General features: G+C 40.6%; 1 protein-coding gene across 1 annotated transcript in view; it reads left to right on the top strand.

Moving 5' to 3' along the window:
• The first annotated feature begins 3684 nt into the window (after positions 1 to 3684).
• Positions 3685 to 15014, top strand: part of CMYA5 (cardiomyopathy associated 5) — a 116955-nt gene continuing 105625 nt past the window's right edge. Inside the window, exon 1 of the mRNA XM_020998454.2 lies at positions 3685 to 4312. Within this exon, the coding sequence (XP_020854113.1) occupies positions 4170 to 4312 (143 nt within the window). The 5' untranslated portion in view covers positions 3685 to 4169. The remainder of the gene's footprint in view (positions 4313 to 15014) is intronic.

Below are 15014 nucleotides of genomic sequence, written 5' to 3' on the forward strand. Positions count from 1 at the left end.
TATCTAGGTATACAGGATAGTAACCAATTAATAGGGACATTAACAGAGATTTCTGCCTCTAAATTGATTAGCCAGTGCCAGGAGGGCAGCCTGGGTTGATTCTCTCAAGTGAAGTTCCTATGCCTTAAGGAGGTTCTTGTAACTTTCCCTTCAAGGGAATGCAATTCATATGAATGCAAATTCAGATTCTGTAGAGGAGAGGGAATAATATCCAATCTGAGAATCCTAATAGGAGAAAAGAAAATTACTATTTAATAAAGCTATGTATCAATAAACAAATGCATGTATGCATGCTCTTATTTTCTAAGCAAACTAGTGGGTCAGTTATATTCCTCTGAGTGAGGTTAGGTGACATTTGTAGCTAGGAAACTCTAAGAAGCAAATGTATACTTATACACATAATGGAAAAGGCCAGAGAAACCGCAAGACAGACACCATGAAATTAATGGTCACCGTCATAGCTTTAACAGATCCTACCACACATGGATTCTAGTTCCTTCAACTTTCTGGCTAGATGTTAGCTGCTTTAAGCCATTCTTCATCATCAATCCTAAAATGTCACGCCTGGAACAGAATGCATCACTCTAAATTTGAGCCAACTAGTATATCCGATATAGGGTTGTTGTCTCTTTAAAACTGGACACCATGCCTTAATGCTGCCTAATGCTTCAATACCTATTTTGAGTGCCATATACTGTTGTCTCATTGAGTTTTCATTCCATTAAAATCTGCATGTCTTTTTCATGTGAATTATTTAACCATGACTCTCCTATGCAGTAGTTAGGGAATTTTAAAATTAGTAATGTTCAAGCAGAATGCTTGAAAAACCTGGACTTACATGAACTGATGTGAAGTGAAGTAAGCAGAACCAGGAGAACATTATACATAGCAACATCAATACTGTACGATGATCAACTGTGAATGACTTAGCTATGCTCAACAGTACAATGATCCAAGACAATGCCAAAAGACTTATGAGGAAAAATGCTGCCCAACTCCAGGGAAAGAACTGATGGAGTCTGAATGCAGATTGAAACATACTTTTTTTTTTAACTTTATTTTTCTGATGGTTTTTTTGTCTGTTTTCTTTCACAACATGAATAATAAGGAAATATGGCTGCACATGTATAACCTATATCAAATTACTTGCCTTCTCAATGAGGGGAAAAGGGAAGGAGGGAGAGAATTTGGAACTCAACATTTTAAAAAATGAATGTTAAAAATTGTTTTTCATGTAATTGGGGGAAATATTAAATAAACTTAAAATGTAGTCATATTTATACATGTCCTTATTAAGATTTGCCATATTAAATTAAATCCACTGTTTGAGGCTGTCCAGATTTTGGATATTAACTGTTTTAGCTAACTGCCTTAGCCCTCTTAGTTTCAGGTTATTTGCTTTTATTCCCAGTGCTGTGGGGAAAGACAAAGGTGGGAGGATATTGAGGAGTTGTGGAATGGATAGGTGGAAAAGGAAGGATCCGGAAATACCATCTTTTTTTCAGCACTGTCATAAGTGGGGTTCCTTATGGGGTGGGAGGAAGGAATGTATTTTGAAGTAGGAAGAACTGGGAAGATTTACCTTTCCAAAGCAGTGTATTTCTTCTTGTAACACAACTTGATTTGAAAGGCATTGTGAGTTCATAGTATCATAGATTTAGATCTGGAAAAGGCCTTCAAAGACCATCAAATCCAATTCCCTTATTTTATAGAAGAGGAACAGAAGCAAGTTAAGTGCCTTTCACAGGGTCAGACTAAGTAAGTGTTAGAGGTAGGATTTTAATTCACATCTTCTTGACTCCAAGTCCAGCTTTCTAACTTCTATGGCATCTGGTTATCTATCTGAGTACAAATTATACTACTTCAACAGAATGCAAACTCCATGAAGGCAAGGATTATTTTATTTTTGTCTTCTTTCTCAAAAATCTCTAACAAAGGGCCTTGCACATTGTAGGTAATTAATATGTCTTTCTCATGTGAATAAAGAATGCTGTAAGAGAATTTTTGCTTGGGATAGTAATTGAACCTGACCTTCTGATCTATGATTTTATGATTCTAAAGGACTTTGGGGGTGGGGTTGGAGAAAGGACTGTATGTGCGTAGAGTATCTCTGACATTTGGCCCAAGCATATGAAGGACCTAAATTAGTGAATAGTTTATTACATTAGTTCCTAAATATATCAGGTTTGAGGGCCAGTAGATTGGGGAACTCTGTTAGCAAAACAGACTTATAATCATGGCATTTTAATGTTTGTTTTAGCATGTGGAATTTGCTTTCTTGTTTTTATAAGCAGTTCTAGCCACACATCCTTCTGAAAGGAGCCCTGGAATTTGCCCTCTCTCCCCATTAGTGCATAATGTAGCAACAAAGAGTGAGGGGCTTCAGTCTCCCAGAACCATTTTAGCTGTATCAGGCAGCATATGGGCAGGGTGTTCTGAATTTCATATCTGCAGATGGCCATTTTACAGCATCCCTGTTTCCAAGAGCTGGGTATGATCCATCCTGCTCCAAGGAAGTAATCTGGCCCCACAAGGAAGGTCATCCTCTGATCTCTAAACAAAGTGAAAAAGTCAAAGTGGTCAGTATAAAGGAAGATGATCAGATACCATGTCCCCTGAGATCTTTGCCCAGCTTGGTTGGGGTACAGGGGAAAGGTCTGGATGGCTTGGGTGGCTTTTTGGAATTCTAGTGGTGGGAAAAAAAAAAAAGCTCTAGGCCAAATTCTTAACCTAGGATCCATGCATTGATTTCAGTGGGTCAGCGAACTTAAATGGGAAAAAGAAATTAGTCTTTATTTCAATATGATTGGTTTCCTTTGCAATCCTATTTTATTTTATGGATTTAAAATAGTATTCTGAGAAGGGGTCCATAGACTTCATCAGATTACTTTTAAAAGGAAACCTTGCCCTGGGCCTTGAGCTAATGTGGAACATTTTCTTCTCTCAGTCTTTTCTTCTGGATTATAAATGAAGCTAATAGGCAGCGAGGTGGTGCAGTGCTGAGCCTGGAGTCAGGAACACTTGAATTCACATCCAGCCTCAGATACTTACTAGCTGTGTGACCCTAGGCAAGTCCATTAACCTCTGTTTACCTCAGTTCCCACATCTGTAAAATGGGGTAATGATGGTACTTCCTATTTAAAGAGTTAGTAGCAGGTGCTGTTCCCAGGGTTGTTGTGAACATACAATGAATAATAGTTGTAAAGTGCTTAGCACAGTGCCTGGCACATATTAAGCGCTATATAAATATTATCTATTATTAATCCCTTGCAATTTGGCTCAATGTGTATGAGGTGGTGGTTGAGTGTTGGGTGGTACAGGCAGGAGGCACCCACAGGGAAAACATGTTTCCCCAATTAGAATTCTGCACTTACCCCTCAAATCCTGGAAACCCCACCTACCCCCCCTCCAGGACCTTTTCCAACAACCCCTGCACTGGGAGATGGACAGAGAGCATCCATCCTTTGGCATTCAAAGCAGAGGTTCCCAAGGGGAAAGAGCAGGTTTTGCTGGCCAGCCGGGGGCACCCGCTTACAGAATAGAGATTTGGGTGGTGGGGAATGTGGGGAGGGTGGGGAAGATAGGAATCTAGCAGCTCAGTGGGCCTGCCTGGGCCTCCCATCCATTTCTCCCCTCCCACTCCACCCTAATCAGGTGAGAAGAGCGCTCCATTCTACCCCTCCACGGGGTCTGAACTGGGAAGAAGAAGAAAGATTGGTTGAATAATCTAGTTCCTCACTAAACTCTGGGTTTCGTCGTCCAAAGTCCCTTCCCCCAGCTCAGAAAGAACAGCTGATACCCCTTGATCCCCGGGAGCCCGTCCGGGGTGTAGACTTCCAGGCGTCCAGAGCCTGCCAGGGCTTTGCCTAAAATGGATCGGAGGGAGGGCTGGTTGGGAGGGTTGGCACCGGCAGCAAACGCGGGGAGAGGGAGAAGAAGCTGGAACTGCAGCGGCATCAGAAACTTGGGACTGTAACTTTGACGACTTCTATTTAAAGTCCCCTCCCCCCCGCCATCCCCACCCGCCAAGTCTCGGGAACCTGAGCCCGGGAGCAGGACGACTTGACAGACAGAAAAGCCCCAGACGCAGGTCAGGAGGGCAGAGTTAGAGGGGGAACACCAAGTGAGTAGGGAAGGAAGCCTCTTAGCCCCAGCTAGAGGCCTGAGAGATGGAGAGCGCCCAATACGACCCAGCTCCGACCTCCGACAGCTACCTCGGCTCGGAGGAGGAGACAGAGCTGGAGACAGAAGAGGAGTCTGAAGGAGAGGAAGAAACCACCGCAGAAACTGAGGAGGAGCTGGACAGCAGCAGGTAGTGCCTCCCCTCGCTTTCCTACCTCCCCTTCTTTTCACCTCTCTGCCTCTTCTTCCTCCCTTCCCCTCTTCCTTTCTTCCCTTTCCCCCCACCCTTTCTTCTTTCCCTCCTTTCCTTCCCTCTCAGCCTTTCTTCTTTCCTTTCTCTTTGCCCTCTTCCTCTCCCTCCTCACTTTCTCTCCTCTCCTTCATGAAGGCTGGGGGATAGGGGTGGGAAGGCGGTTCTTGCTAAGAAATTCACCCATTTCTTATGATAAATCAAAAGGCGGGCATCAGAGGATAGGGCTAGAGATACTTGGAAAAAGAACTGGTTTCCAGTTCGCTTTTCTCCCCAAATACTTGGCTGGAGCCTCCACCTGGGACACGCTTCCTATTTAAAGAGTTAGTAGCAGGTGCTGTTCCCTCGAGTGATAGACAGCTCAGGCTTCTGAAAAATCTTGGGCCCTTCCCCCTCCCCATCCCTGCTTTTTTCCTGGACTCTGGTGACTCGATGCTCTTGATGATCTTGTTTACTCAGAATATAGACTTGGGTGAATGCTGGTTGCATGTCTCCTGCAATGTGCTGGAGCAATCAAAAGCTTAATGTGGCACAAGACTTTGGAACAACCTTGAACTTTCTTCCACTCTCTTGCTGAGAGGCAATAGATGTTTGCTTTTAATTCCGTTTGACAGGTTTTTAGTGACCAAGTTACAAGGGGCATCAGCACTGCTATAACTTGTGTTATGCTTCTGCTTTGGGATATGCTAATGCAAAGCCTTCAGTTTCTCTGGAAGAAGTTGGATTTGCTTTAGTTAAAGAAGATTGTCCGAAGTTCTATTTGGCATAAATCGTAAAATTCACACTGAAAGAAACTTTAGAGGCTTTGCAACCTTGTTACAGCTGAGGAACCGAGGCACCAAGAAATTCTGTGACCTGGCAAGGGTCACTTAACACTGGAAGTGTTAAAGGTGGAATTTGAGTGGTCTTCCCACTCCACTTGTTTCATGCATGGTCTCAAACCCCAGAGCCTACCTTAGTGTAAACCTTAGTGTAAATGTGACAATCTGGAGCTGTTTTTTTCTGCAACCCCCACTTCCTTTTTTCTTTCTGGAAAGAAAACAGCAGCTCACATTTATCTAACTTTTATTTATAAACTGCCTCCTATCAATTCCCTGAGCTAGTGTAATAGAAGCAGAACCATTCCTGTTTCACAAATGAAGAAAAAAACTCAGAGAGGTCAAGACCTGTGACATGACTAATAAGTAGTAAAGTTGGGAATCCAGCCCAGTGATCTTCTGACTTCGAGCCCCATTGCTGTTTCCATTATCCCTCTAGGCCCACATGATAAGGGCAAAGCCAGTGGTATCTGTATTTTTCCCTGTTTATTTTTTAAATCTCATCCTTGATTTTAATTTTTACTTACAACTTCACTAATGTGAAAATATGTTTAATAGGAATATAAATGTATAGCCTATATCAGATTGTGTACCTTCTTGGGGGAGGGTGGTGGGGAGGAAGGGGGAGAAAAATTTTAAACTGAAAAGCATATGGAAGTGATTGTGGATAAATCAAAATTAATAAAATAAACTTTTAAAAAATCTCACTTTTTAATCTTAATTCACAAGAGTTCTTTGAATTTGCCTTGTATGCCTATAAGAAAGTGACTTTCTAAATCTACCAGAGCTTAGACACTTTGGCCTTGTCTGTTTTTAGTGTTAAGGGAAGGAGGCCTAAGCAAGAGCATCATTACCTCACCCAGGTAGGCTCAGAGAAATCAACCAAGTTTTCATTTGCTGTTTCTCTGCTTCAAAATGAGGCACAGATAAGTAGTAAATACAAGATGTATATAAAATAAATATAAGCCACTTGGGTGGCCTGGAGGACCGGCAATTTTGGGAATCAGGAAAGACTTCTTGAAGGAGGTGACACTTAAGCTGAGCTTTGAAGGGAACTATTATTTCCAAGAGACCAAGGTAAGGAGTACATTTAAGATATGTAGGACAGTCCATGACACAGAGACTGGAGATGACTGTCACATAGGAGGAGAGGGGTAAAAAGCAGGTAAGCCAGTTTGTCTGGAGGCTAGAATTTGTGAGGGAAGGTACTATGTAATCAGGCTGGAAAAACTGGTTAGAACCAGATTGTGAGGGAGTTTAGATGCCAAGCAGAGTGGTTTGTATTTTTTCTTTTCTTTTTTTTTCTTTTTTTTTTTTTTGGTAAGGCAATTGGGGTTGTGACTTGCCCAGGGTCACACAGCTAGTAAGTGTCATGTGTCTGAGGCCAGATTTGAACTCAGGTCCTCCTGACTCCAAGGCTGGAACTTATCCACTGTGCCACCTAGCTGCCCCCCTGTATTTTTTCTTTAAAGCAATAGAAAGCCATTGAAGCTTCTTGAGCAGAGGAGTGACATGGTCAGTCTTACACTCCAATATCAAATATCAAATTGCAAAGACAGTGGTGATCTGCATTGGTAGAGGGGATTCCCCACAGGGAATTCTCCATATCAAAGAAACCACGGATCTAGTCCCTATCGAAATTTATGTATTCACCGATATCAATCACAGCCCATCCATGCCTACGGCAACTTCTGTCCAAGTCTTCCAATGGGTTGACCAAAAGAAGTTCCCCCAATGTTCTGAGAGATTTGCTTATGGCATTGAAAGATTACCAGTGGGCTGTCTATCCATAGGTTATCCATATGACCAGCCCATATACTTTACTGACCACACAGTCCTTTTATGACATCCTTTCATCAAGTTCTTCATAGTCTCTTATTGGTTAAGTGTTAACCATCTGCTTACTCCCACTCAGCATGTACCTCTCATTGCCTTCTGAGGGCTACTCATTTACAACTCATTTATAGAGCAGATTACAATTGGCAGAACTTTTTTTCCCATCACAACCTTAGCTAGATAATGTAAGTATGATTCGTTTCTCCATTTTATAGTATTCTTTAATAATGATGACATTAATAATAGCAATAGGGACTGAACTTGCAATTTTATTGGTATAGGGAGTTCCTGGTGAGGAAATTCATTTTTACCAATGGAGTTTAGTCCCTACTCTGCAATGTATATCTTAGAGAATAGCCTAGAGTAGTGAAAGAAGTGACTTGCTCAGGGTCATACAGCCAGTCTGTGCCAAAGGCAAAACTCAAACTCAAGTCTTCTTGGCTCTAAGGTGACTTTCTATGCTTCATAAAATAAGTCTGACAAGGTCCCAGCCCACAACAGAGAAGGAGGAATTGCCCAAGAAGCACCTGACTATCTCTGACTCTCGCTTCTAATTTTAGCCCCTAAGGTAGCTGCAGGGAGGATGGCTGTTCTCACCCTTTCTTTGCCTTCAACTGTAGCATGCACTGCGTTGGCCAAAGTGGGGACCACAGCCGGGTTTTCAAAGCTGGTCAGGCCTTGGTGCTGCTGCTACTGCTGCTGATGGGGTCGGGGGAGGGAGAAGGGTGGTCCCTTTTACAAGGTTAGAAGCTCAGCATTCCACTCCAACCCCCTTCTCCTGCTGGGTTTCTGAGCGGGAGAGCCACGGGAAAAAGCAACCAATTAAGATTATCCTGGCAGTGGTTTCAAGTGTATATGAACTTGGGATCTCTAAGATATTCTTCTAGCTCTCCAGGCATGAAATCTTGTGGGCCTTGACCAAGGTGGTAGTAATGGAAATTAATGTGAAAATAGTTGGGGGCGGGGCAAGGAAAAGGTACAGATTATTGGCTATATTAACCTTGAGGGCATGACTGAGTGGGCCACTACAATGGTGGGGGGTGAGGGGTGGGGAAGGGTGAACATAAGTAGGGTAAAGGGGAGGGTGAGAAGAGTGTCTGCAAGGTAGAGCTAGTAGGGAAATGAATCTCACCTTACCCTTCTTCAACATTTTACCTAGAGCTAGCCCTACCTTGTGTATCCAAGTATACTAAAGTTGCCCTGATGATTATATTCAATTCAATTCAGTAAACATTTATTGTCTGCTCTTTGTCAGGCTCTGCAGCAGGTGTTGGGAAAACAAAGACAAAATAGAACAAGTCCTTCCTGCCCTCTGGGAGCTTATGTTCTACTGGACGTTTTGCAGTAATGCCCCATACCTCCCGGGACTAGGTTTTGGTCCCTGGAAGACTGAGTTAGGGTCTAGGGTTCTATCTTCTAAGAATCTTTGAATTTATCCTTAGTGACAGTTTACTTTTTACTCACCGTTGAGGGAAGGAGGCTTTTGGTCCCAATTCTTAATCTTGGTCACTTTTAAAGGGGATTGAGAAGATAACAGAAGGAGACTACATTTTTCCAGATTGATCACCCATGTATTTCAGTGTTCATGAGAAAGATTAGTCTTTTCACGAAAGATTTCTACAAAAGTTAAAAAAAAGTTTCTTGAGTTAAAATCTCACATGGGGTGTGTGTGTGTGTGTGTGTGTGTGTGTGTGTGTGTGTGTGTGTGTGTGTGTGTGTGTGTGTAACAAGATGTGTTAAGTACGCCTGACTTGTATAAATCATCGACTGTGTCAGAGTAGGAAAAGGTCTTTGGAGACCTTCAAATCTGGTCAGATCATGGTGCTGCTGTTCCTGTCGATGATGAGGACGAGTCCAGACCTTCTTCACCTTTTCTGAGTCTTGGATCCCTTGGGCACTCCATGAAAGCCTATGCATCCCTTCTCAGAATAATGTTTTTATATACATTAAATAAAATATATAGGATTACAAAGGAAACCAATTATAGTGAAATACAGTTATCAAAATAGTTTTAAAAAAAAAACATGTTCATGAATTCCAGGTTAAGAATCTCGAAATCTAGTCTAACCTAATTTTAAAGCTCCAAGAGGTTAAATGATTTGACTAAGACTTTTTGGGCTAGAACTAATATCTTCTGACCCTAAACCCAGTACCCTTTCCACTATATCAAAATGGAAATTAATTACACTAAAAAAACATAACTGAAACTAGCTATTTTAATATAAATAATAAACGAGCTGTAAGTTGTAAATCATCTAGGAGAATAAAAAGTGATGTTTGCAAAACATCCTTTGGTGTCTAGGTGACAGCACAAATTATCCCTTGACTCTTTTAGTTGACATACAGTAGATATGTATGTATATGTATATATGTGTGTGTGTATTGTATATACACATATACATATGTATTCCTCAGATTTTTATTCTTTCTCAGAAATGTATTATGTAATAGTTCCTTTTAAAATAGATTGTTTAAGACTTACCTCCTTTTCAAAGAAAGGTGGTGTACTACAGATAACCAGGAAGTGTTGATTTGGTGTCCCTGCCTATTGACTTTAACTGTTTTTGTTGTTATTGTTGTTATAAAGGGACAGGTGGTGAGGAGGGTTATCCAGAAGAGATTGCAGTATGAAAATGAAACAACCAAAAGAATAAAATATTTAAAAATATGTACATTGTTTAGCCTCCATTTTTGCCTTGATATAATTCAAATTATCTGCTTGTGTGTAATAAATATCCTTCAGCCTCTTTATTACTTTCTGCACGCACAGATGGCTATCAAGAAATAAATGCCTCTTCTTTCCAGCTTTTTCTTTTTCATTTTTAATATATTTTATTTTCCCCCCAATTACATGTTAAAAACAATTTTTTTTGTCCTATTAGCCAATCTGGTAAGTGTGAGGTGGTACTTCAGAGTTGTTTTAATTTGCATTTCTCTAATCAGTAGTGATTTAGAGCATTTTTTCTTATGACTATAGATTTCTAGCTTCTTTTAAAGGAAGGATCCTTTAAAACTTTGCAGCACTTTTGAGTGTCAGGATAAAGTCAGGGAAATAATATGAGATTTGGAGTCAAGGAGCCTGAATTCAAAGTCTGACTGTTATTTACTAGCTGTGTGACTTTGAGTAAGTCATTTAACCTCTCTCTGGGCCTCAGTTTCCTTATCTGTAAAATGGTCATTGAGGTCCCTTTCAGCTCTCAACCTATGACCCTATATTCTACTGGAGCCAATTCTTTTTTCCCTCGTTCATACATGTGAAATTCTTTCCATAACAGGGCCCCTAGACCATAGTCACTTCTTTCAAGTGTGACTTTCTCATAGTCCATTTAAAATAAAATAATTACTATTGGTTTGTCATATTATTTTTTATTAAAAATGACTTGAGCATTTGATGAAATCATTGTAGGAAACAAGCCTCTTGGAAGTTGAAAGAAATGTGCTAATATTTTATCTTATCAGCATGAAACACCCTCCATTTACATGTATCTATTTATATAGTGCCTGTCCATTGCAGGACTTATTAGGTATTTTGGGAAAATGAGCCAGTGTTTGGAGGTCATTGGACAAAGCTGGTATCAGAAGGGGGGCTATTCAGGATGCTAGACAAGAAGAGAAGAGAATGAAGGAAAGGGAGGAACTTAGAGCCCCCTCCAATCAAAGAATTCAAGTAGTGACTGCCCAAGATTCCTGATGCCCTGGGGATGGCTTTGCTTCAGCGTGGAAAAACAAATGGTTTATTCTTCTGTTAGGGTATGCAATATTCATGGGATATTGATCAACTGTGAAGGACCATAAAAAGTGATGTTTATGTCCTGAATTTGGACACTGGATCCTAGACTTGGATTCCAGACTCAGAATTGTCTCCCTATCTTACCTGTCATAGAGCTGGAAGGAATCTCAGAGATCAACTCGTCCAACCCTTCATTTTACAGATGACGTCCAGAGAGGGGAAATAACTTGACTAAACTCACACAGTTAATTCAGTCACAGAACCGAGACAAATGCAGAGCTTCTAGTTGCCAGTCTACTGTACCACACAATCATATTTAGTGGGAGTAGGGTGTGGTGGGGTCACAATGAGGAATATAGCTTGTTAGAAGGAGAAACCATTTGAGGTTCATGGATTTAGAGTTGGAAGACACCTTATAGGTCATCCAGTCCTATCCCTTCATTTTACAGATAAGGTAACTGAGACCCAGAGAAGGTAAGCCTAAGGTCATGCAGACAGTGAGTGACAAAGTCAGCATTTGAATCCAGGTTCATTGACTCCAATTCTAATCCTCTTTCCATTTTTGAGCAAGTTGTTATCTGTTAATCCATCAGTGGTGATGGAATTTGGAGTTATTACTTGTGAGTAAAATACTTCCAGTTCCTAATGTGTAAGTCATTTTAAGTCAATCAAGCAAATGTGTTGAGCACCTCTATTGTCTGTAAGGCACTATGTTGTTGTTCAGTTTCTGACTCTTTGTGACCCCATTTAGGGTTTTCTTGGTAAAGAGACTGGAATGGTTTGCCATTTACTTCTCCAGCTTATTTTACAGATGAGGAAACTGAGGCAAACAGGGTTAAGAACTTGCCCAGGGTCACATAGCTGGGAAGTGTCTGAGGCCAGATTTGAACTCAGATGAGTATTCCTGACTCTGGGCCGTGCACTCTATCCACTGCGCCACCTAGCTGTCCCTATTCATTTGCCAGTTGTTAAATGTGCCTTGGCATCTGATGATGTTCCCAGGAGCTTTGGATGCACTTTGAATTTCAGAGGGGACTGTGATAAGTCTAGAAGGATTCCCCAATTAAGATCTGTGGGGTCAACATTCCCACTTTCTGTGACTTGTCAGGGGGAAAACATTCCAGTCATTCAACAGGCCTCTATCACTCACACACTAGCCAGATCACAGGCAGTAATGCCTGGTCTTAAAAGTCACAGATAGGTCAGAAAGGATCAGAATCAGCTTTGTTTAAAGACTCTGAGAAGGCCATGAATTAAGGCTACCAAAGTAGTTTCAGTTCTGTATCTTAATCAGATAAAAGTGGGAGGATTAATTCATTCTATTTTTCACACTACCAAACTCTAAATGCTAAAAGCCTTCAGAATGTGGATCACTTGGCTTCCTTGAGTTTAACACTGAATAAGCATGGAAATGTTCATGTATATAATCAGTTTGTAATATGCTATGTGCAGATTTGTCTCATTTTAAGAGAACCCAACATATGCAATCTCAGACATACAAAACAGATAAATAATTTTCATTATGAAATAATTTCGTAGGGAAAATTTGCCACAATATTCCTTAATCAGTTTACCTAAAATAATTTAAAAACTGTATTTGATTTCTTAAATTTAAAAATTAAAAACAAACGCATTATGCACTAGACATAGCAGATTCGCATCATTTTAAGATACTAGCAGAGTGACCCTGGGATCACTTAACCCTGCTTGCCTCAGTTTCCTCATCTGTAGAATGAGCTGGAGAAGGAAATGGTAAACTACTCCCTTATCTTTGCCAAGAAAACTACAAATGGGGTCACAAAGAGTCAGATGTGACTGAAACAACTGAACAAGAAAACCCAACATATGCAAATTCAGATGTACATTTTCATTACAAATAATTTTCATTACAAAATAATTTCATAAGGAAAATTTATAACACCATTCCTTAATCAGTTCACCTAAAATATTTAAAATACTGTATTTGATTTCTTAAATTTAAAAATTAAAAACAAATGCATTGTGCCATAGACCCTGGGTTCAATTCCTGCTCTGTTGCTACCTGTATGAATTTGGGCAAATCATTGATCTGCCTTGGGACTTAACTTCTTCATCTGTAAAATGAGGGGTTTAGATTAGATTAGATTAGATGGCCCACCCATGAGGCTCTTTCCATTATTTAAAGCAATGTGTCCTATGCTGATTGTGTGATGAATGAAAAACTCTAAGAGATCGAATTCCGGGTAATTAATAATCAATTTATCAATTAGGCTAATTACTACTCAAATCCATGCTCAGTGGTCTCTCTTGGCAACCAAAGGCACAAGACCTGAAGAGAGAGCCTGAAACCTTTAATTAATCCTTGAAAAGGAATTCCCTTGGCAACTGAAAATCAACATCGATTGGTGGACCTCTAATGAGGAGGTAGGCTGGAAGTCTTCAGCTCCTCCTGCTGAGAACGTGGCTTGATCATGAGACTCAGCCTCCTCCGGCAATCTGGAAAGGGGAATCCATCTCCATCCAGATCACTCTGGTTAGTTTTCTCCTTCATGAGCTGGGTCACCCTAAACTCTAACAGGGGCTCTTTTCCCTGTACACTCTAAACAGAAGTTGGGTTTCCTAGTTGGGTGGGATCCTGCCCAAGATTGAAGAGCATGTACTTTGAGGGTGAAAACAATCTCATCAATCAGTCATGTCGTTTGGAGACTGACTTTTTACGGGGGCTGGACCTTAGATGAGGAAATAAAGAAGAAAAGCCTGGATCCCAAATTAATAATTGGTTATTAATAGAGTATAAAATAATAATTTTTCTCAATTGCATAAAGTGAGACATATCCATAGAGGGTCATTTCTCAGAGGGCAGATGTCATGTGTTAATTCAAGTTAATAGTCCTTTCATCTACAACATGGGCTGTGCCATATATGTACGAATTATATTAATGTCCTTCCCTAGCTTCCTTCCCTACCTTCCTTCAAGGTTCAGGTCCAGTGCTATCTCTCTTCTAGAGAAAATCGTTTCCTGATCCATGAAGTTATTAGGGCCCTGCCCCCCTCTGCAACAGAGGTTCTTAATGTGGGCTCTGAGAACTAGATTTTAAATAATTGATGACTTTTAAAAATATCATTGGTTTCCTTTGTAATACTATGTATTTTATTTTATGCATTTAAAAATGTTATTCTGAGAAGGGGGCCCTTGACTTCACCAGGCTGGCAAATGGGCCTGTGGCACATACCCACTTGGTGATGCTCTCGGACGGGATTGGCTGTAGAGATGATGAACTACTCTCTCCTTAGACAATAACCACCTTTGGAATGTGGGGCTGGTCACTCTCCACTCCTTTCTTCAGCTGTCCCAGGGCTCATGACCTTCCCTCCAATAATGCTTCTCCTTTGTCCCACACCAAGGATGGACCATCTTTTAAAAAAAGAAAAAGAAAGAAAAGGGACAATGAGAGGAGTGAATTTGTCTAACGTACCTAATTCTTTCTCGCTAGCCTCCTCATACCACCTAAATCTCCTTATTCATGACTCAGAGCCTAGGTAAATGGTCCTAAGTCATGTGATTAATCTTTCTCTGCTATTGAGGAGCTTATAAGAATTAGTCATAAAAAAAACTCACAAAAATCTCTTCCGTATAGTTCAAGTACCCAGTCAGGAATTCAGGGAAGATTCTTTTCCTACTGCCTCAACAATCCTGCAAGAGCATCTTTTCTCTCTCTTTGTCTGTCTCTCTGTTGCAGCTCAATGTTCAAAATTATGAACATACACAAATCACAAAGAAGTTATTTTCAATCATGATTTTACTTCAAGAGTAGGACAGTTTTTAAGGGACTATCACAAAATCAAGAACTATGAAATCTTCAAGGATAGAGAAAGCTTGGAGTAAATATCTACCATCTCCAAGTAGAGGGAGTGGGAACGAGAGTTAAGCATTTTACCTTCTTTTCTCGGGTTTCAGCTCCAGTTGTCCCAGCCACATCCCTTCTTAGGGGTTTGAATAGGTAGAGACAGCAAGCTGGGAGACAACTCAGGTTGCCTTGATACCCCAAGTCTTAGTATCGATTCAAAAAGCCCACTGGAGTATCTTTTTCTCTATTTTTCCATTTGCCAGCTTACACTGTAATAGAAATTGTCTGAGGACTTATTGATAATTACTACTGCCAATCATAATTATCAATATGTAGAAGCATGGAAAAACTGGTTTATTATATGCTCTGAGCAACAGTTTCGGCATCCTTATAAAGGTTTCACTTACACAGGCAGGAAGGGCAGAATGATA

This window comes from Phascolarctos cinereus, unplaced genomic scaffold (genome assembly GCF_003287225.1).
Source record: "Phascolarctos cinereus isolate Bilbo 61053 unplaced genomic scaffold, phaCin_HiC Scaffold_4;HRSCAF=312, whole genome shotgun sequence".
NCBI classification, from domain to species: Eukaryota; Metazoa; Chordata; class Mammalia; order Diprotodontia; family Phascolarctidae; genus Phascolarctos; species Phascolarctos cinereus.